General features: G+C 39.4%; 1 protein-coding gene and 1 long non-coding RNA gene across 3 annotated transcripts in view; one reads left to right on the top strand and one right to left on the bottom strand.

Moving 5' to 3' along the window:
* The window catches only part of LOC308060041, a 61,231-nt gene that overhangs the window by 23,541 nt on the left and 15,677 nt on the right, over positions 1-22,013 (bottom strand). For both annotated transcript variants that reach the window (XR_013926570.1, XR_013926571.1), the window contains one exon: positions 20,674-20,712. This is a non-coding gene — a long non-coding RNA (uncharacterized lncRNA). The remainder of the gene's footprint in view (positions 1-20,673; positions 20,713-22,013) is intronic.
* The window catches only part of CAP2 (cyclase associated actin cytoskeleton regulatory protein 2), a 68,554-nt gene that overhangs the window by 38,490 nt on the left and 8,051 nt on the right, over positions 1-22,013 (top strand). The window contains exons 5-8 of the mRNA XM_080378241.1: positions 6,436-6,579; positions 6,812-6,897; positions 8,679-8,784; positions 21,357-21,549. Of these exons, the coding sequence (XP_080234367.1) occupies positions 6,436-6,579; positions 6,812-6,897; positions 8,679-8,784; positions 21,357-21,549 (529 nt within the window). The remainder of the gene's footprint in view (positions 1-6,435; positions 6,580-6,811; positions 6,898-8,678; positions 8,785-21,356; positions 21,550-22,013) is intronic.

Below are 22,013 nucleotides of genomic sequence, written 5' to 3'. Positions count from 1 at the left end.
ACCAATGATTCTTGAGTTCTGAAAGTTATACAGACTTCAGGACTGCTTATTGAACCTCGTAGTCTTACAATTTGTCTCTGGGGACATCTCGGGTGAACTACTTGAATGTCCAAGGCTGGAAGCCTGCACCATCTAACATGCCTGTTCTGGGACACATCCCACATGAAACCTAATTGATTGGCCTTAGCAAAGACTTGTCAGATTGCAGATGTTGTGAACAAAACAATTGTGGCTCCAGAACTTCTTCTGGCAGAACTTTGCTACCTGGAATGCCCTGGGCCCCACTGACATGGACTATGATCAACAGCAGCAAAGACTGAGGAGTAGTTAATCAAAAGGCTGAAAACAGTTCATTAGTGTAATTGCTCTTGTTGATTAGGGGTGGGATGGTGGTGCCTGTGTGCCTACAGCAGGAGGACCCTTCCTTGTTGAATATACTGCCCACAGAGAGCTGTAGTGGACAGGAAAACAATATATAGAGGATTCAAGTCCATTTCAAAACCAGCCAGAGTCCTGGCCGAAAAGCACTGGGTGTGATTCCGCAGCGCTGTAACTGAAGCGTGCAGTTTGTATCAGGCCCTCGATTTCTCCACTGGTTAGAAGGTATTGGTCTTTCATGTTCCCATCCATTTGCTCTCCCTCAGAGTTTACATTTCAAAATAAACCCACAAATGACTAAACTTGGAATTTGTCATGTGGGGTTATGGTTTAGTCTTCCCTGGTTTTTTCCCACAAAGCACAAAACTGCTACAGCTATTATTGGCTGTTAGATTGAAAATCTACGCACTGTCTAAGAAGAATAAAAGCCAAATACCAATTAAGTCACTTTGGAAGCACACAAATGTGTCTAAGCTTCTGTGCTGATGAAGCTGACCAGACATTTCTGCAGATCTGTCTCTGTGTCATAGTCCTGCTGTTGCACAGCAGTGAGTTGAAGTGGCAAACCTGTGCTATTGACTATTGACAAATGAAACACTTGTAGCACCACTATGTTGAAGATTTACAGTCTAAGAAAATGAGACCAGAAAAAAAAAAATGTCTCTGTAGTTAGGTAGGGGGAGACCTTTGAACCCTGAAAATACACAATACTACAGGGATATGAATGTAGTGATCATAAAGATCTCACTGATGGTCTCTACTGCTAATGAGAAAATGCTTGCAGAGAAAGCATTGGATTAAGGTGCAATAGGTTATAGTGCAATTTGAAGAGCAAAACTGTGGTACCAAATGTGAAACACTTTCTACAAGGAGAAGTGGAGGCAGGCAATGCTAAAAGAACAGTTTGACAGCCACCAACAAAAGCTGGTAGTATTTCACTGCAGAAGTAATAATGAAAAGAAAAAAAAAAAGTAAGCATTTGAGGAATCCGGATGCAGCACTGGGAGCCTCAAAGTTACCAACTAGCTTAGACTCACCTCTGGAAAAAAAAATATATTTTCCATACACTTTAAGAAAGAGGTTATATCTCAGCCTAATATGAACACTGATTCCATTGAAACTGTTGATACACAACTGCGACAAAAAATACAACCCTTTCCTAAGCCACATATATGCAAAAAAAGGACTAACTTAAATTTTAAAGTCTTCTTTACAGATTTCCTTTTACAAAATACAAAATACGGGAAATTAAAGTTTATCTAAAACTATTTTAGTTCTAGAATCATAGCCACTCATAGCAGAAATGCATCTCACTGGTGATCACTTAAGCTACCAGTATCTTGTTCCTATAGGCAGAGGATGGGATTCTGCTCGCCAGCTTATCTGTCAAGGTAGGCATGTTGCATAAGCTGGCTTTCTAGGCTCTCTTTACAGTAAATGTCAGGACCTCTAGAGTGCATTCTTCACATTTATTAATGTCGTCTAATATATAGTCTTCTAACATCTAGTCATAGGTGGAACGAATTCTTCGGGGACATCTGTTTATTCATTTACAATAAAGGGAATCGAGTCTCAGCTGAGAGCAGATGCTCCCTTTTTAAATTATTAGAACTGAGTGTGGCGGATGCTGTCCATGACATCTTTCATCCCTTGAAAGGATGAAATGTGGGATAGGGCTGTACTAGGCTGTTTGCAGAGATAATGCCTGTGTCTATGTTAATGTTTTAGTTCACAGTGGGACTATATTTTTCCTTCAAATCAGCCCCATCTACTATGCTGTAATTCACATTGTAGAGCAGTCTTAGGGTGTACAAAATGGGTATTTTTCCAATGAAGTTAAATGGAAGATACACTCCCAGACAGCACCTAAAGCACAATTTACAGCTAGTCCAAAACATCTTCCCCCCTCAAATGGCTATAGTATGAATGTCAGGTCCTCAGCACCAACTGTTTTGCTCTACAGAACCATTCCTATTAAGCTGCCCTACTTGCCAACACACACAAAGACAGCTGATACAAATCAACCCCGTGTTTCAAACTTGCCTGTGAAAAATACAGTGTAAGTATGATGGAGATTTTGAACTGACAGAAGAAAATAACACAACTGCAGACCGTGGAATAAAGGTTGTAGTCACACAGTTCTGGTTGCAGCTGAGTAAAATGAAGGGGATGCTGATCCCAAATGCTCTCAGTCCTTTTTTACTGCTTCTACGCCAAAGGTTGCCACCCCCTAGTTAGCATAACTTGAAAGGGTATTTGTACCCTCACCATGGTTTTTTCATAATAGGTCAGGTTGATTTAAACATTGTAATAGTGAGGTCTGAATTGTGTTGCCACCCATCAACATAAAAATTCTTCACTAAACAATCTCACCCCTCAAAACCATTTAAGATTAGCTTAAAAATACATAATATCTTTCAAAACTGTATTTTTATTTACCTTCTGGGTTTTGCGCCTTTGTGATTCATGCTGGCAGGTTTCTAGACAGCAACAGTCCTGAGAAAATACATGTTTTCTCAAATTAAAGCTGAGGTTTTCAAGTAATCACTGGCTCAAGCAGCCAAAGTTTAAGCAAGTCACTCAGTTTAGTGTTGACTTCACAGGCTAATCACAAAAATCACAAAAGCCAAAAGTTCGGCCATTTTCCTGAATTAAATCCATGTGTCCTGGTTCTGTTAAACCTGTCAACTGGGGATCTTCTTGGGTGAGTATTACAAAAACGTTAAGGAGAAGAAAGTCTGTTTGGTGTGGTCTGTTGGAATACTGGGATGCCAGGCCATTTTATGAGACTGGGCTGAGACTATTAAGTCTCTGAAGCCAAAGCCTAAGGCAGTTCTTGTTACATGCTGTAACTTTTTTTGGAGTGTTTTGGCTAATCACTGCAGTAGTCTTACTAGTCTTGATTTTCTAGTAAGAATTATAAGACATAGATCAAAGCTGGCTGTTTGTTTAGGTATTAATGCTTAAAAAGACCATCTGTCTTTAATAATTACTAAAAAAGGACAAAGGCAGACTGGGAATTACTTTTGATATTTCCAAGTTGTGCCACTGTTGCGTTTTTAAACGTTTTAGCAAAACTGATATTATAATAGGAATGGTGTTTATACAAAGACTCTTAAATTTTTGTTAAACAACTGTGCTGTCTTAAATGACAAGAAGTTTTATCTAGCACATGCCAAAGGCATGCTGAGGATTTTTCCAACAGCTCTGATTCATCTCCTTGAATTCATTTTTTCTTAGAGATACAGTATAGACAATAATTTTATTAATCATCAGCTGTTTAAATATTAATTGCAATAAAGAGATTATTCTTCTAGAACCCTCAGCACAACTGGTTCTAGATTGTAGAGCCAAACAAGGCTGATTACTGCCAGAATTAATGAGCCTTTCTCTACCCACATACCATATACATGATACTTCATCTGCAATTTAATCACTAACTAAAATTTTAGAACTGACTGCAGGGAGCCAGAACTCAAATTGATTCCTTGCAAGCCGGTGTTCCTTTGTGTCTGACCCTTACACAGAAACTTGGATCACAAGAAGCTTGCACACACACACACATTTTGTTCAGCCAGCCAGCAGCCATTGCAGAACAGGATGAGTGCACAGCAAAGGGAAGGGAGGCTGCGCTGCTCTCCCAGTACATTTCACATGGGACAGAGCTGAGCAAAGCCTCAAGCCCTTTGTGGCTCTGTCTGGTGTCACTACAGTGCCAAGTGAATGATTACTTTGAGCTACTTTCCTTAGCAGTACATATTTCACCTTTAAAACTCCCACAGGGCACTTTTTCTGTGAAATTACATAAATCCACTATGTTTTTATAAACAGTTGATTCAGTGTACAGGTTAAGTTCTGTGTTCTGAGGGATAGAAATTCTGTTTGTACCACTGACAAAAAACCCACAAAACTGGTTGGGAGTTTTTCTAGGAGGAGGAGGAGGAGGCGTGGGTCTTACGGTACCATCCAGGAAACTGTTGGGCCCTAATTTTGCCATCTTATCTGAAGCTATCAAAGTGTTGTACAAAATCAAACAGCTTCATTAGCATCATCTCATATATAGAAAGTTGAAGCACAGGAAGGTAACACAGCTCTCCTGAAACCTGACGATGATTTGGTGGGAGAGCTGTTTCAAAGAGAGCCCCTGTTTGTGGACTCCCACTTCTGTGCCCTATCCACAGAAACATGCTGCCTCCCAGTGCTGTCTAGATACACCAGGCATCTGTGGAGCTGTATTTTTAGCCCTGATACTCTCTTTGGCTGGAACTGGGCCATGAAGATTCACAGTAAGCTAAGAACTGTAAATATCCCTTAGACTTCATGGGAGGAAAACTGGCATAATATCAAAGCAGAACAAGCACTTTCTTAAATTTCAGTTTTGTTAACTACTGTCATACTTGAAAGATTTCCCTGCAAAATAAGAAAGAACCAACCAGCTGCAGCATGTTGTAAACAAGCAAAAATTAGAAAGAAGGATTCCTGCAGACTTTATCATGTTATGGCAACAAAATCAGTTTTTAAGAACTACAAATCATGGAGGTTTCAGGGCTTTTTCAGACTTAATGACTTATGTTGGTCATTAAGTCATCAGCAAAAAATCTTTTGATCTCCCACTAATACTGTAAATATTTGTTTTCTCCCGACCCACTTTGTTTTAGGGGAAGAAAAATATCCCCATACATTTGAGACGCATAGGCCTTTTTCAACATTACACTACCACTAAAATATTAAGGCTCCATAGCTGGATCAAAATTCTTTTAAAAATGCAGAACCTCTTTTTATTATGTTTTTTTGGCATATCTTTTGATCTATGTTGATCCGCAGCAGACATGCTTATTTTAAGGTGACATAAAATTCTGTAAAGCTGAGGTCTTGTGAAAGGGTGAAAAGAAATATCTTACAGACGACAGAGACAAAGCAGGACATATGCACACATCATCCTGTGTGTGTCGTGACAGCATCAGTCCTCAAGAATACAAGGATTAGTTGTCTCCAGCAAGCACTTAGTTCCATTAAACAAGTACTCCTGAGAAAAGGTGAGAACAAGTGGAGTTCTGCTACATCCTGAGTGATTTCCAAGTGAAGTGCCTGGGAAAATCAGAATGGTGCACTCTCTTCAGTGGGACATCGTTATTGGATTCTGCAAGGCATACTTCTGCCATAAAGTATTGGACTCTTTTTGTAGAAGCATTTTACAGGATTTCAAGGTGCAGCAGTTGTTTTCTTGTAAACTAATGACTCCTTGTCCCTGATTGTGCTGTTTCTGAGTGGAAGAACTCTTCCCAGTAAGTCAGTGCTCTAAATTAGTTTTTCTGAGGCACTGGGCCAGTGTGATTAGCATTCACTTTGCACAGGAAAGAGCTTGGACAGCTTCTACATTCATTCTGCTTTTCTCTTCACTCCAGACACTATTCCTTCCGCTCAGCAGTCATTCCCCTGGATACCATTCGTTTCTGATAAACACAGGAGAATTTCCCCAAACCATGGCTTGCAGGCAGTATGTGTTTCCCATGAAATCCTCCCACACTACTTACAGCCAAAGGAAATTAAAACATTAAAACTTACCAATAGGGGAAGCTAAAATTGATACTGCCTTCAGTGTATTACTTTCTCAGTCTTGTTGCCAGATGATAAGAGGCCATTAACCTAACAAGTAGTTTGTGTTTCTTATAGAAAGAACAACTTGGTTAATAACTTGAACTCTCAAAAGATTCCAGGGGTATCAAATGAAAAGTACAAGCATTCTGCTTACTCTGAGCTGTGGGATCTCTGTGGGTCTTAACCTGGGCAGCATGTAAAAATGCTGCCAGTGCTGAGAACTATTTTTGCTGCAACACATTATTAATACTTAATGTCTGTGCATTTTGCTGCTGCAACCAGCGGAGGGTAATTAAATTGTTACTTTAATGTAGAGAATATGCTGACCTTTCTTTCTAACTTTCAAATCGATGGGCAGGGAGGACAGTGTTAAACCACAGGGTGTTTTTGGACCACCCATTGTAACAGCAGTGTCATCTATCTTTCCTTTTTTTTTTTCTTCCCCCCCCCTTCCCCCAGAATGAGGTGGCAATGCTTCTCAAGCCAATATCAGAGAAAATTCAGGAAATCCAGAACTTCAGAGAAAGGAACAGAGGAAGTAAAATGTTCAACCACCTCTCAGCCGTCAGTGAAAGCATACCTGCTCTTGGGTGGATAGCAGTGGTGAGTGACACACAGGATGGCTGGGAGGGCTGTAAATGCGCTTCTGGATCGTGTGGCCCAGAATAGTTCCAAATCTTGCAGAACTCTGCAGTCTCATCTGCATAGTTCTTCAGTCTACTACACCCAAGAAGGTGTTTTGTGATTACCTAATACATCAGGGATGGTTTCTGACTAATATTTTACTTCCTTTCTCCTCCTGTTGTTTCCTGCTACCCTGGGTTGATGGTCCTAGTCTCCTAAACCAGGCCCTTATGTCAAGGAGATGAATGATGCTGCTACCTTTTATACTAACAGGGTATTAAAGGACTACAAGCACAGGTATGTTGCCAAGCCCCAGTGTCTACTAGCCAGAGAACAGAGCATTAACCATACCGAGAGGGTTCACAATGCCATCACAGAAAGCATTTTGTAAACTACAAAGCATTTGATAAAATCTGCTTGCAGTAGTATCCTCCTCGTCTTTGACCTGCAGCATGTTGCAGTGAGAATGGCAACAGCACTAACAGTGCTGGTTTTCACTCTGTGCAGATTACAGGATTATTTTCAATTTTCTGGCATTCCAGCATCATAAGCTTATATGCAAATGCATATTTACATATCAGTGTGTGGCTAGCTAGCTGCTACGCATCCTTGTCTCATTTGTGCACTCATACTGTCGCTGTTCTTGCTCTTCACTTGAAAATGTGCATTTAGGTGGTAGATGTATACAACTGAGCATCTAATTCTGTAGCTCCTAATTTGATTTTTTTCTGTACCACTACATTATTCTTAGAGAGCACAAGGAATTCACAAGAAAGGTCCGTGAATGAGATCTGTGACCTGACAGAGAAAAAGAAAAGAATACAGGTCCATTCTATGCTCTCTTAAAAAAAAGTCATGTATAAATCCTGTTGATTTGGTACTTTTGGAGGCCAGATTGTGGTTCTTGATTTTTATATCCCAGGGAAGAACAGTATTTGCTATGAGTTTTTCCTCTTTAGTAAGGAAAACTTTATATATATAAAAGCTTTTTGTATATATTTATATTTATTGTATATGTATATATACATAAATATACATTATATACTATATACAATATTTTGTATTATATATGCTATGTATTATTCCTGAAGCCTTAGTTTACCTACTGAAAGTAGTACCTACTGGGGTAACTGAAGATTTTACAATATAGCTTTAGTACTTATTCTGGAGATGAAAATGTCTCATATACATAAAGGTATGAACAGGTTACATTCTTTTTCCTTTTTACACTGAATCAGATCACAATGTCTGCCAAAGTAGTGGAAGGCTCTCCCTTGACTTCAGTAGGTTTTGGATAAAACCTGTCGGCCCAGATCTTCAGCAGTATTAAGCATCCCAGATCCTTGTAGGCAACCAGTCCATAGCCATCACTATTTGGAAATAAATCTCCATGACTAAGGACTCCATCTTACAAACAGTTTTTCTTTCTCTCTCTATGTATTTCTTGTTTTCACTTACTGTCCTGTTGGAAGACTAAGCCTTCCAAATAATGATTCCAGAGCCAACTTGTGACTTGTAATGTAAAAATTCTTGTTGTATAAATAATTTAGTCTGGTGACTATGATATGATCCAGTATTACCCTGGCTACATTTGAATTTGTAAGCTAGAATATCTTGCAGAATCCATAGTTATTTTGTCCTTGCCCATGGCAGGGGGTTGGAACTACATGATCTTCAAGGTCCTTTCCAACCCAAACCATTCTATGATTCTCTGATATTTAATTTTCTAAAATTTAGCACCCTGAACTTGAGTCTGGGGAGCTGCTGCACAGCTCCATATACCTTTAGTGCTTCTTCAGTTGACTTTGAGCCTGAACAGAATGATGACATACCCTTCCAGCAGGAAGGACTCTCTGCTGGAGGCATCCTTTGCCCTTGTTTGTTCTCTAGAAGGGTCTAAAGACACTGCAGTGTGTTAGGCCTCAGTATTTTCAGCACTGGGCTGGCTGGCTGCCTGCTAACTGATTTGTCTGTGGCTTTAAGGCAGACATTGGGTTTTACCTGCTTTAAGCAAGAGCAGCAATGCTTTCTGATTTTAAGTACCCTCACACATATAAATATTGTCTCTGTTTTTACAGCGATACACGCCATGTTGATTGGGTGAAGTCATATCTGAACATCTGGTCTGAACTTCAAGCTTATATCAAAGAGCATCATACCACAGGTCTCACCTGGAGTAAAACTGTAAGTACTGTTTCCTTCTTTGTGAAGAACCATAAAATATCAGTAACCCATCTGACTTTTAATGCAGGTCATTAGCTCAGGAAAAATAAACATCTAGGCCAGGAACAGAAGTTATGGTCCATGGGCTTCCCAATCAAACCAATTAGAGATATGTCAGGCTATTGTGGTACAGGTTTGCGGAAAGAGTGAAGAATTATTTGGGATGATTACAGCCATAACACCCAGCCACAGATGGTGAGGGGAGGCAGACACAGTTCTCCAGGCCTGCTACAGTAGTAAGGCAGGAACAAAAACAAACCCCAGAAATGTAAGGGACATGTAAGACTAAAGAAAAACTGGGGGAACATGACATGGAAAGGAGAAGAATGGTGGAAAGAATCTGAACAAAGAGAGATTTAATAACAGGGAAAAGAAACACAAGGGATACATACCAATTTATTAATTCATAGATAGCTATCTTTATAAAGCTGTTCTTTTATACACACAGAAATAATTTCTGAAACACATACATATAGAGAGAATAAATATAACTATGCCTATTTATGCTCCCTCTATTTATTTATATAAACATCTTCTGTATGTTACATCTGAGATGCGTAGAAAGATGACGACCATGAGCATTGTTTTCTAAGAGAGGTATAAACATGAAGAATTAATTTTCTGTTGGGTACAAATGTAAGAGTTTATGTCCACTGTCCACATTGATTATTCTAGATTATTCTAATAATGTGGTCATGCTTATTATCAGGTTAGGAAAATTGCTGAAGTATATTAAAAGTATAATCAGCTGGCTCTTTGCTATTATAATCTCCTAAACTTACCAGTGCACTTACAGTCTTGCACATGGAGTCTTTCACACCAAGTTTAGAATTTCTTCTGTATAATCAAATAATTTTTAAAAAATGACTATTCAGAGGAGTGATGTAGGCCACCAGATAATTTAATTCCCAGACCAAACCACTGTAAGAACGCAGGAACATAGGGAAGCGAAGTAAAGCTTTTTGATGGAATGTATTTTAACATGGAATAAGGGCTGGAACATCTCTGCTATGAAGAAAGGCTGAGAGAGTTGAGGTTGTTCAGCTGGGACAAGAGAAGGCTCCAGGGAGACCTTAATGCAGCCTGATACAAAGGGGGTTTATAAGAAAAACAGAGAAAGACTTTACCAGGGCCTGTAGTGACAGGACAAGGGACAACAGTTTTAAACTGAAAGATTTAGACTGAATATAACAAAGACATTTTTTATGGTGAGGGTGGTGAGACACTGGAACAGTTTGCCCAGGGCACTGGAAGTGTTCCAGGCCAGGCTGGAGGGGCTTCGAGCAACCTGATTTAGTGGAGGGTGTTCCTGCCCATGGCAGAGGGGTTGGACTAAGCGATCCTTAAAGGTTCCTTCCAACCAAAACCATTCTGTGATTCTATGGTACCTAGAAAAGTTACTTTATCTCCCCCTATATGGAGGTGATAACCGTGTAAGAGAACATACGTTACTTGTGCTCAGCAACAGACTATGCAACTGTCTCTTCACACCCTCATTAGACACTGTACAAGGCCTTACAGTACTCAAGTATTCAAGTGCAAGTTCAAACCCAGGAGACACCATGATCTGTTTGTATTTCTTAGTTTGAAGCAAGGCAAAAGTGTCTAAGTATGATAAATTAGGAGACTGGAATTATCTGCTGCTTTGTAGGTTTCTGCAGTAAAAACTTAAAATGGCAAATATGATTCTCTTCCTTAATTTAGTACAAAATTTCACACTTGCTACATCCTGCTCTATTATAATCAGTGAATGTGAGTAAAGCTGATGATTTTAAAATGATTATTAGATAAGGAAAAGTAGTACCCTGTTAGGCGAATTAGCCAGAGAATCTGGGACAAATTTAGTTTTGTTAATATAGAGAAAGAATCATCTTCACCTGTAATGGAACTTTACAAGGATTGAAATAGTGTTGTAAGATAAAGATTTGTTACAGCCATTTGATCAAACAGAAGGAACTCCCAGTACCATGTTGAATACTGGTAATCTTATTCAGAAGTGTAGCTGTGGCAGATGATATTTGACTGGTCTTAAAACCAGCATCTCAGCTATCATGTCTATTTCCCTCTCTTCAGTTGTGCAAGACATTGCTGAATACAAATCTAGGTGTGACTTTTTTATTCATATTAAGCATAGTTTCCTGCCAACAGTGCTCATGCCATCATGAGTGATAGCCCATTACTGCATCTGAAGTATTGACTTCACTTACTTTGGATATCACTCAGATTGGGAAGTTGTCTTAGAACTATGGCTCATTTAAATTGTCATTCATTTAATGTTTGTCAGAAAGATTAAATTACAAACCCATTTTTATGGATGTATAATTTTTTAAAGTTTTACTTCGTGTGACTATAAGGAAATTAGAACCCAGTAAGTTAGCAGGTTGTTTAAATAGGTCGTTTAAACACTGTTAAATATTTCTATGAAGCTTGGTAACAAATACATTCAAGAAAGCAATGAGTTACGCAAGTGATAATTTCATTTTTGTTATACATTTTAAAGTGAAAATGAAAATCACAGATTCATGCTGTGTGAAGTTAAGCAGCAAGGTCTGCAGAATCAGGGTCTAAACAGAAATATGATATATATAAAAGCTGTAGATATATTCCAGGCACAGTTGTTAATTGTTGCACAAAGCAGCTTCCACTTACATGCATGAAAAGAAAAAAGGAAAAAGCAGTAGTTTGGCAAGGCATTAAGAAAGTGGCACGTTTATGAAAAGGAAACATTGATGCAGAAATGTTATTTTATTATAGAGGGAGAGTGAAAGAGAGAAAGTTTTTGGCCTGTGTAAGTACAAATTTAAAAGTACATTATACCCGTAATTTACCTTTCATATCTGCAGAAGTCAACAATGCAATGCTTAAAGCTTTGTATAAAAAGCTATTAAGTAACATATTTGAATATTTCTAAAGAGACTAAAGAGTCAGGGAGAACGTTAAAACCGGCTTCTTTCAGAGCTGTATTCTCATAGCTTGAACTGCAACAAAACACCAGGAGCATCAGCCTAGATCAGACTATTCTTGGGTTTCCGAAAAGGAGGGGACAGGATTTTTAGGGGGCAGTCAGCCCCTTTACCTATGAGTGCTGTATACCGTGGTGTGCGCATTTCTGGCGGCAGTATCACAAGGGTGTGCCATTTCCAGCCCCCCCGTACCCTTCCATCGGGCTGCAGCCAGCCCTGGAGTGGATCACTAGTTCATACACTGAAGTGTTCCTGGCTCTGGCAATAAGCACACAAGCAGACACTTTAGAGGAAAGAGTAAGAAAGGTCTTAATAAATTACAAGACAGACACTAAAACAGGTGCAAAAGGTTGAAATAATGACTAAGCAGCAGGTTCTGACAATAAATAAGTTATCTCTATCAGCCTTACAATAAACTTGTGATTAAAACAGATGCTTACAGATGTTTTGGATCTAACAGTTCTTTCTCCTTATCACTTTGGCCCTGGTTCTGCCAAGATGTGTGACAATATTTTACTCCTTGAGGGTATCCTCTTGAAATGCATGGGACTGTGAGGAGAAAGCCAAGAAATCAGCGGAGTGAAGGACCTTGAGACATTGTGTGTCTGAGCCTGTTTTGCTACCCGTGTGGAGTGGTGGTACAGAACTAGACCCTACGTAAATCACAGGCATTTCAAGACATGATGGATACAGTTAGAATATTTGTTGGTACCATGCTCACAGAAGAGGAATACATATTTCAAGTACATATGTTTGTGAGCAGGATTGTCCCAGAGAGTATAATGTTCCACTCTGAATTTTCACCGTGATCTGAAGTATTCATTTGCATTAATAGATTGTGCATATGTCAAAGAAAATATGCTTGTCAGTGGAAGTCAGATGGATCTACAGTATTTCCTTAAGTGTAATTTTGTAGTTCATGATTTTGATTGTAAAATGTGAGGCACCTTCTGCCACACATACCCTGTGGTGGGTAGCAGATCACTATACTCACTACATCTCAATTTAGCTATCTTGACAATGGGAACAAAAGCAGTTACCAACCTAATGGAGATTTGGAAGTTTTAATTTGCCACCAGATATGACATTCTCAGATGTCAGTGAGTCTTATGCAAAAGCTGTTATTATAATGAAATGTTTTAAATGCCCAGTGTAGAATTTTACCCATGCAGCAACTGTCATTTTGGCTTGCTGCAACTTTCTGACTTTAACATGAAATCTACAGCTGTAACAGTAACCTGTGTTGTTTTTCAGTTCTTACTGATAAACACCAAGTGCCTTTTTTTCTATTTTTCCCCTAAAGAAGGGATTCTATTGAAGCATGGCTCTTTCTTCCCTCTACTTTTTTTGGTGGTGCAAAGAAATGAAGAGCTGTAATATAAGCTCACAAGAATGCCTAAGAAAGTTTGTTTGCTACAAGGGCTGCATGAGTAAGCTGGGGGAAGTGAAACTTCTGCTCCTGTTTCTGCAGGTGAACTTTGCAGCAAGAAAACAACCAGTAATCACAAGAGGTTGCTGTAGTTTCCTGTACATAAAATAAGTTTTAAGAAAGAAATCCTGCTCAAGGATAATTGTCGTGAATGTTTCTTTCAGTTGCAGGTGGAGCTGCAGTTAAGTTTTTGCTCTTTGTTTACAATAGTCATTTAGGGCACATTTTGACAGCAGGATTGTTTACAAACTAGCAGTGAATTTCATTATAGTATTTAGTTTCTAATACGGAATTTTACTCAAGCAACAAATGTTCCCCCCCTCCTCTTTAGAACTCCAACCAAATTATTAGGAGGAAGTCTGCAGCTTTACAGGCAGTTGAGATTTATTTATATCGTGTTCCCACTGAAGCCAATACAGTATCTTTGTCTTTTTTTCTGAAAATATCACTTAAAAAATCATGTATAATTCATTAGATAGTACTCTACAAACACTCTTTAGAAGTTGAAATTCTCCACAGGCCCCACACCAAGAACTATTGCAATCCCTACATTAGCCTGATTGAGCGCAATTATCCTAGTCTCAGGACAGACTTTGGACACTTTGTTCTTGTCTAACGTAACACCTCCAGACATTTTCTTATAAAAGGGTCCTGCCTCTCTCCTGTACTAACAAAACATTTTCCTGTCATATATCATCTCTTTACATATTGAGGTGAACTAGCTGCAAAAGACCCAACTTTTGCAGGCAAAGCCTTCTATTATCCTTCCAGTATCTCTTCTATGCTGGGTTCAGTTTGATCTACTTATCAAGCAGCCATGATCTGAGCTGCTGCAGGAAAGCTAAATGTCAAAACTGTAGTGCCAAATTCCAGCCACAGCCACAACTGCAGTCCCAGAGACCTCATTCAGACAAAAGTAAGGGGACATGGATATACTGGTATAAATGCCTCTGTCTTAGATAAGATGCAGACATTTTCAGAGTGCTCAATTTTTCTGTCATAGCATTTCCTCTCCTTTTCTGTCCCTTTCCATTCCTTTCTATTCCCTTCCCTTTCTCTATTTCCTTACACTTTTTTTTTGGTGAGAAATTTGCATCCTTCGGTCTCAAATGTTTCTTTCTCACAAGAATAGGTAATGTTCACGTTTTGGTACACTGGTGATTAAGAAACTGGCCATTCTGGCAACTCTACAATAGTTGCCTGTTTGGTGGAGTCTGCCTCAATTACATCTACATCCCTTTGAAAGAAAGTAGTTTTACTCCCTTGTTCCAACAGAGGCTGACAATATTTACCTTTACTGGATATCAACCATGTCCTTTTAACATCAGTGACCAAACACTGTTTAGACATGTTAAGGGAGAACCTGGGAGAGGCTTGTTTGACAACAGCTGTCATGCAACCTGACCTGTAACATAATGCAACCTTGTTCCAGTGAAAAATGGAAAGGAAAAAGAAAATCGAAAGTATGTGAAATGGAGAGAAAAGGAAAAGGTACATCTATTGAAACTTTACTGCATTGCTAAAGGGGTTGGTTGTCTTTTTAACTGAATGTAAAAAATAAATAAAGTGAAAGATGGTTTAATGTTCCTGTTGGAACGCGTTACTTGTTGACAATTACATTAGCATACAGTTCTCAAATGATTTTGAAGACCTTGGCCGTGTAAAACATTTCTGGTGGGGTAACTGTGAAGATGTAAGCATCATTTTAAATCCTGAACAGGTGATAAATGGCAGAAGGGTATTAAAAGGGGCTTCGAAGTTTGAAAACTCAATAGATAAATGATTCTGCTGAGACCTTGTAACAAGAAAAGAGCCTGGCCTGCTTTTTGTTGTTTTGTGTTTTAACTCACAAAGATTACAAGCCCTGTAAGTCAGCTGTTTCATCTAGTAAATTGTGGATCTCAGGGCAGCATAACCCCTTGCAGACAGGTGGCTTAAATATGGTAGGTAATAGAACTGTTGTGCTAAGCTACTTTTACACAAAAAACACCTTAACAAGAGCTCTGTGCCACTGAGTCACAGCCCACCTGTTCCCAGAGGTTGATACGTGATATTTTGAGCTTCATGATTCTTATCTTTGTCTGTGCATATGTATGGAAAGAACAATACAGAATGCTGTAATCATTTTAGGTGTGAAACTAGGATTACTATAAAGGGGGAGGGGGAGAAAACAGGGATTTTATTTTTTTTTGAGAAGAATGTAGTCCCCATTAGGATTCTTGTTTATCTGCTGCCATGAAAAGAAGGCTTTTCAATAAATTAAGAAACGGATTTTATGCCTCTATCTAAGCCACCTGTTGCCTCAGCTGCAAATAGATACTTAGCTCTTAATAGGAATGACTGATAAAATAGGTACTATATATTATACACATGCATATGCAATTTATTTATATGCATTATATAGGTGTTTATAGTCTGTTTGTCCTGAGTAAAAATGACATCTACAAGAAATGTGTGTTCATTCAAATGCTCCACAGCAGGATCCCGTCACAAGAACTTTGTTCCCCCCAGCTTCTGTGCTGCACTGTGTCAGCCTGAAGCTGGATAAACACAGAGGAACGTTGTGCGTGTTTGTACAGGGCCTGGCACGTAAGCCCCTCGTATCCCCAGAGATACAAGCCTCGGAGTAGGGCTCCTTGCTGCTACAATAATACAAATATAGTAACAGTGATATGGAAGGCTAACCCAGGCAATTGTTCAGCAAGAATGGCTCAGGAAATAGTAACATCTGTGATAAGATATAAAAAGAAATTCTTGCTGCCTCTTCGTAGCTGGGTTTAGACCTAAAGACATGTCAAGCTGCATATGGCCACCAAAAATTACTGACAGTATGGCATCCAGACCACTTGCATTATGTATGAACAGCATTTTATTTCTCTAACAAGACTGGCTGTTGCCCTGTGCTCCAGGGGAAGCCTTTAGGAGCAATGTGTTGTAACAAGACCCAGCTTCACAGAAGCAAAGGGCTCCACTCATCTCTACTTTCAAGGGAATTAAATGAGATTCAACATAGATGAATTTTAACCAGCCAGCTGCCTCAATATAAACAGTCATTTCTTTCTTCCAGTGAGCCAGCTAGGCAGCCAGCAAGGAGAAAGAGTACCTCCCCCTTCTGCCAGTCGCGCAAGATAAAGGTAGAAATACAACACACTCTGAGGCTGTGCTGCAGCCCTGCAGCTCCTTGCACAGCAGTAATATGCATTCATCAGACTCAGCTCCGTGAGCAGCTTCAGACACTGTCACTGGAGGAAGCTACTGAGCCACAGTCAACGGGAGGCCCATGGACCTCTCTGCAGATGGCTCTGGGCTCTCCAGCAAGGAGCAAATCCTGACCTGTTCCTGTCAACCCATTCAGAAAATGGTTTAGTTGGAGGCTGAAGATAACTTTTTTCCCTGGGATGAAGTTTCTGGAATGTCCCATCCCCTACAGAGCTGTTACTCCAGGGCCCACATCTCCTGTTCTTGATAGAACCTTACTCAGAGAATTATATTTTTCCCCATTTCAGAAAGCTTCAGAAAGCACGTCAAGTTCACTATGACACAAAGCTAGCAGGTTAAAGTCCATGGCTTATTTTTGTGTTACATTTTCACAAAGTAAGGTTGAAGTTCTCTCTTCCTCTGGTAATTCTTAAGAGGAATGTATTTGCAAATGATGGAAAAATGACCACACCAACATGTTAACGGGAACAGCCAGCTATCAGCATAACTTGACATGATGTCTATAGACACCACAGCACTGAGAACAGCAGCTGTTACCAAGGCAAACAGCTGAAATAAAAGAGGAAGAAAGGCGGCTTGCAAGTAACTGCCTTTGCTAGTCCAAAATGGCTCTTAATACTTTGTGTAAAGATACACTGTTTCTAACATCTGCTTGAAGTTAATCTGAAGAGTTGTTTGCAAATAGCAAAGCTGGTAAGCACCTGCTGCTTTAGGATAGATGAACTTTTGTGGTCATATAACATGCTATTTTATTCCCAGCAGATCTCACAGACACCACCCTATACAGAACAGAAATGAATGGACTTTGTGAAGGGCACTTTAGTTGAAATGGGATAGGACTGTACACAAGTACTGCCAGATACCAGAACAGTTTGAGTCTGGTTCAGAAATATTCTAGAGCCTGAGGGTCTAAGCAGTCTTAGAAGGGTGACTAAGGAAAGCAAATCAATTGCCAGTGTCTTAGGTGGGTAACCTGGAGGTCCATATATTAATAGAGGTCAAAACTAATCAAAAAAGAAAGTTCCTGGAACCACTTCACCAGGCTGATTTTAAAACTGCCCTTTGCATCAGTGTGTTTGAGTGCAGCACAGGTCCCACCTTCCTGGCAGGCAGGGAATGCAAGAAATGTGAAGTGTTTTCTGCATTTCCAGTTCACTTTTGTGCTTTCTGTCCCCTTGTTAAGAGTTTCCCTGAGCCGCTCTTCCCACAAAGAATTTCACCTCACTTGAATGTTTGTTTGATTTCAGTCAGGTAAATCAAAATGGCAAAGAAAAGAAGACAAAAGCCAGAGTGAGACTGAACCCCTCTTTACAGCAGGTCTCTGTATGCCTCCTCATTAGTGAGGCTTGTCTGTCTTTTCCATGCTATTCTGTTTCAATGGGGAATTGTCCTACTGGGTGTTTCCGTGCTGTAAGATGGTAGATCTGCAGTGGAGCAGTTAGTCCCTCCCTGTACTTCAGCAACCATTTTGTCCTTTGATTTGTCCTTCAGTTTTGCCTGGCCTAATTTAGGATTGAAATTGTTTGCAGTTTCCAGAATAGCGATAGATGTTCAGACATAATTGAAAATGTCATGATACAGTATCTGTTAGCTTGTGTAGCAGTAACTCAGGTCATAAACTAGACAAGAATTTGTCATGCTGGAGAAAAGTTAACAACAAAGGTTCAATCCATCTCTTATTTCTGTGACAGCACAAAATTAAGAGGAAAAGTAGGAAGGGTGACCGAGCCCCAGGTGTCTTCTAAGACCTTGTGACAGTTCCTGTGTTCTTAATTAGATCTAACTCATCATCTTTAGAGCTCAGTGGAGATAGCCACCAACTTTGGTGGAGGGACTGGCTTGTAAAGAAAAGAGGAGGCAGATGGACAGCATGAGTGCAAGGGATAATTTTTTTTTCCTATTCTTGAAACCCACTCAAATGATAATCATGTCTTCACTCCTCAGGTCAAGGATTGATATTTTTGACTAGACTTGTCTTTCCATCACTACTGCTCTAGAAGGGAAAGATGCACCTAGTTTCCCAGATGCTTTTCTACATCTGCTCTTTCTTGAAAAGTAAATTAGACATTCTACAGTTATAAAAAGACATGTCCAAGCTTGATTGATGTATTTAAAATCCTCCCTTTTTGTCTGTACTTTCACAAGAGAGTTCTTCAGAGTCCCGGGGGAGAGATCATCCACTTCCACAGATAAAAATCCCTTTGAGTTTTGCTTCCACCGTGGTTACACAGACATTCTCATACTTCTGTTGACATTTGGGAAACTGCCTTCGATCAGCAGCATCACTTGAGCCTGGAGTTTACTGCATGATCTGCCTTCAGTTTGACACTTTAGGCAAACAGACTGGCAGAGTCACTCACCATTCTGCGTTGTATGCAGAATACCCAGATAGCTTCTACATCTTTTTTTCTCAAATGCATCTTTGCAGCCTTTGCAGAATTTAATTGGTGTTAATTCCAAATGAACATGAGTCTCACACACACAAGTTTCTGTACAATCACAGCACTGTATGCAGGTAGAAGCAATAAGGTATGTTTGGGAAATCAGATGTCAATCTGGAATTTGGGAAATCCAATTTTTATCTCAGCCTACAAGTTATTAACCACTATCACTACTACTATTAATCTCCTCTCATAAAGCATACATAATTCATGACTGCATGTTCACACTGCACTGTGAACGGTGAGTGTCATTTCTGGGTATCTTGAGTATTTTTAAAAGCCCTGCAAATGCAATGTTTAGAATTCTGGATAACCAGGACATAGTGGATTCAGTTGCTATGGTTGCAGGCAACAGATAGGGAAGATCTGTGTTACACCTCAGGCAGAAACAACTGATTGTGCCACTAAATCCACTTACATTCTCTTTTTTTATTATTATAATAATTCACAGTTGTGCTGACTCCGCTGCAGGTAACATTACTGGCATTAGCAGATGCAGGAAGACAGGCACTATAAATTGAGGACCCAGTGAAGAAGTTGTCCCCAGCCAAAGCCAATAGCCTATAACTACTAAGTATGTAAGAGAAACTCTTTGAGTTATATGTATCCATGCAACAATGAAATGTCTCTAAAAGCAGTCCACATCAGTTCCGGTATATCTTGACAATAAACGATAATCAATTCCAAAAGGGTATTCTTCTCGTTTGTTTACATCTGATCAAAATATTTAATAGCACAGAAGAGAGCTCATTCCCTTAAGACATCTTGGATCCTTTCAGAAGCAATCAAACTGTACCACTACATCAGTTTCATTACTCACCCAAGTACCGGGGATTCAGCAGTCTTTTTTGTGCAATGCAGTTTTAACGTCACTAATGTGACAAAGAATCTCACTGTGTATTCACCACTAACATATTCCGTAACAGCTCCTTCAAATCCAATAATATTTACATGCTGAAGACGCATGTGCCAATAGAGAGTGTACATTAATAGGTTGACTAATCTTATTCCCTTTCCATGCTACTCTAATTAGGGTCATGATGTCTAAGAGGTTTGAATGCAGTTACTTACTCAAATGTGCCAAGCTTCTTTTTTTTTTTTTTTTTTTAAAAAAAAAAAAAAAAAAGTATGTCTGAAGAGTTGGGGGGGGTGGGAAAAGAGCATGTGCACCTCAGCCCCTTTCCCATTATCAGATGGGGATTACAGGCCAGAACAAGTTTTCTTTTTAAAAAGTAGCTACAGTTTTCACTCATGTGCAATGCATGAACCAGATGGATACTTCACTGTTTCAGTTTAGTGAAAAGCAGAAAGGACTGGCATCACAAATGATTAAAAATATCCTCCAAGTCCAGCTAAGAATATCTATTTCCAGTATTGATTACCAGGGATGCACTTTTAACAACCTAGAGTATCTCTTAACAAAGGTAGCCAATTAGAGGAGCTGCGACTCTCTAAGTTGCTTTCATTTCCCCATTGTATCTGCCCACCTAATAAGTATGCACAGTGTCTGTACAGCTAGCTAATTCATCAGAACCAATCTAACTTTCACAACTGTTCTTTTAAAACAGTCTCTGTTCTGCTGCAGAGAGGTGGGATCAGAGTGACACTCAGTGGCAAGACAGAAAAAATGATTCTCAGTTTCTCCAATTCTAATCTGTTATTAGGATGCATAAAATTTTAATCAGATTATTATTAGTATTTTCTGTCTGTTTGATAATATTCAATGTAAAGATTATAATTCAGACCAAAACGTGTACTTTTGGTTATGCTAACTGAAAGAAAGATTGGATTACTTTACCAAGGCCCCTCTCACTCATAACTTGTGCGCTGTGATCTCCTGCAATTGAAAAAAAGAAAGAAGAATTTAAGAAATAGAAGTAAAACCTCAAATAATTAATTTCATACATGAGTCTTGAATCACTGTAGTTTTACATCCTGCTGTATTTGTATCTTTGCAGATGACTTGAACAGTCTGAAGAGTAGTATTTTACATCTTGCATACAATTTAACATGTTGCATATGTATAACTGACAGTTCAAGACCCTCCCAGTTATTTGTGTTAGATCAAAACATTTTCTGTGTTTCTGAATGCACACCAAGCTATGGCTAACTGAATTTGGTATCTGAAAAAAAAAGGAGACATTTTCCCTTAAACATCATTTGGAACAAATGATGGAATCTTTTCTAGTGAAGATTTTTAACATCAGTCTTGACAAGTATTTGAGATAAATATTTTAGGTGGAGTAGTTCTGCAGTAAGGCAGTGGTGTGGACTGTCAGTCTTTCCAGCCTTGCCAGCTTTGGTGCAGGGAAAGAGTCATAGTATTACATTCAATTACAGTGCCATGAATTCTTCTGAGCCTGTGGCTGCCTAGAGTCACTCAAACTCACAGCGTTCAAGGATGTTCCTAAGTAGGAATTACCATAATACAATGTTCCTTCAGTCGCTGTATGTAGAATAATTTCCGTCTATCTCAAACAGGGTCCTGTTGCTTCACCCATGTCTATGCGATCTGTTCTAACAAGCGGATCATGCCTCTCCCCACCACCACCGCCACCACCGCCACCACCTGGACCTCCCCCCATCTTCGATACAGAAACCGTAAAGGATGAAGGAACTGCAGCTCGCTCAGCTCTGTTTGCGCAGCTTAACCAGGGAGAGGCAATTACCAAAGGTCAGGAGAAATGAAATTGAATTTTGGTCCACGAGTCAAACTACATCAAGAGCTCCTATATGTATTAACTGAACTTCCACTGCGCTTTTAAGTTACATTTAAGCAACTCAGATCTTTCTGAGGCTTGCAGTGAATCTGATGGATTAGACTGCATACCAAAACCTCCTTTAGAAGCAACAGCACCCAAATATGTTCAGCATACCAGAAATTCACACCATTTATGTAGAGATATCCTTTTAACTTTAAGGCAGCCAAGCTGGACACCTCAATTCCCAATAGCAAGTGAACCTCTAAGTTGCAATTCCAATAAAAATGTATCCCCCTTTCTAATTCACATTCAGCACACCAACCTGCATCAAAACGTGTTACACGTTAGGTGAAAAGGTATGGCTCACAGATCAGCATGGAGTACAACAATAAAGCTTTTTGTGTCAATACTGGATAGGTGTAATTAAAGTGGATGG

The sequence above is a fragment of the Falco punctatus genome, assembly GCF_963210335.1.
Source record: "Falco punctatus genome assembly, chromosome: 3".
In the NCBI taxonomy this organism is placed as follows: domain Eukaryota; kingdom Metazoa; phylum Chordata; class Aves; order Falconiformes; family Falconidae; genus Falco; species Falco punctatus.
The sequence above is the reverse complement of the archived record's forward strand: the minus strand, read 5'-3'. Positions and strand labels throughout refer to the sequence as shown.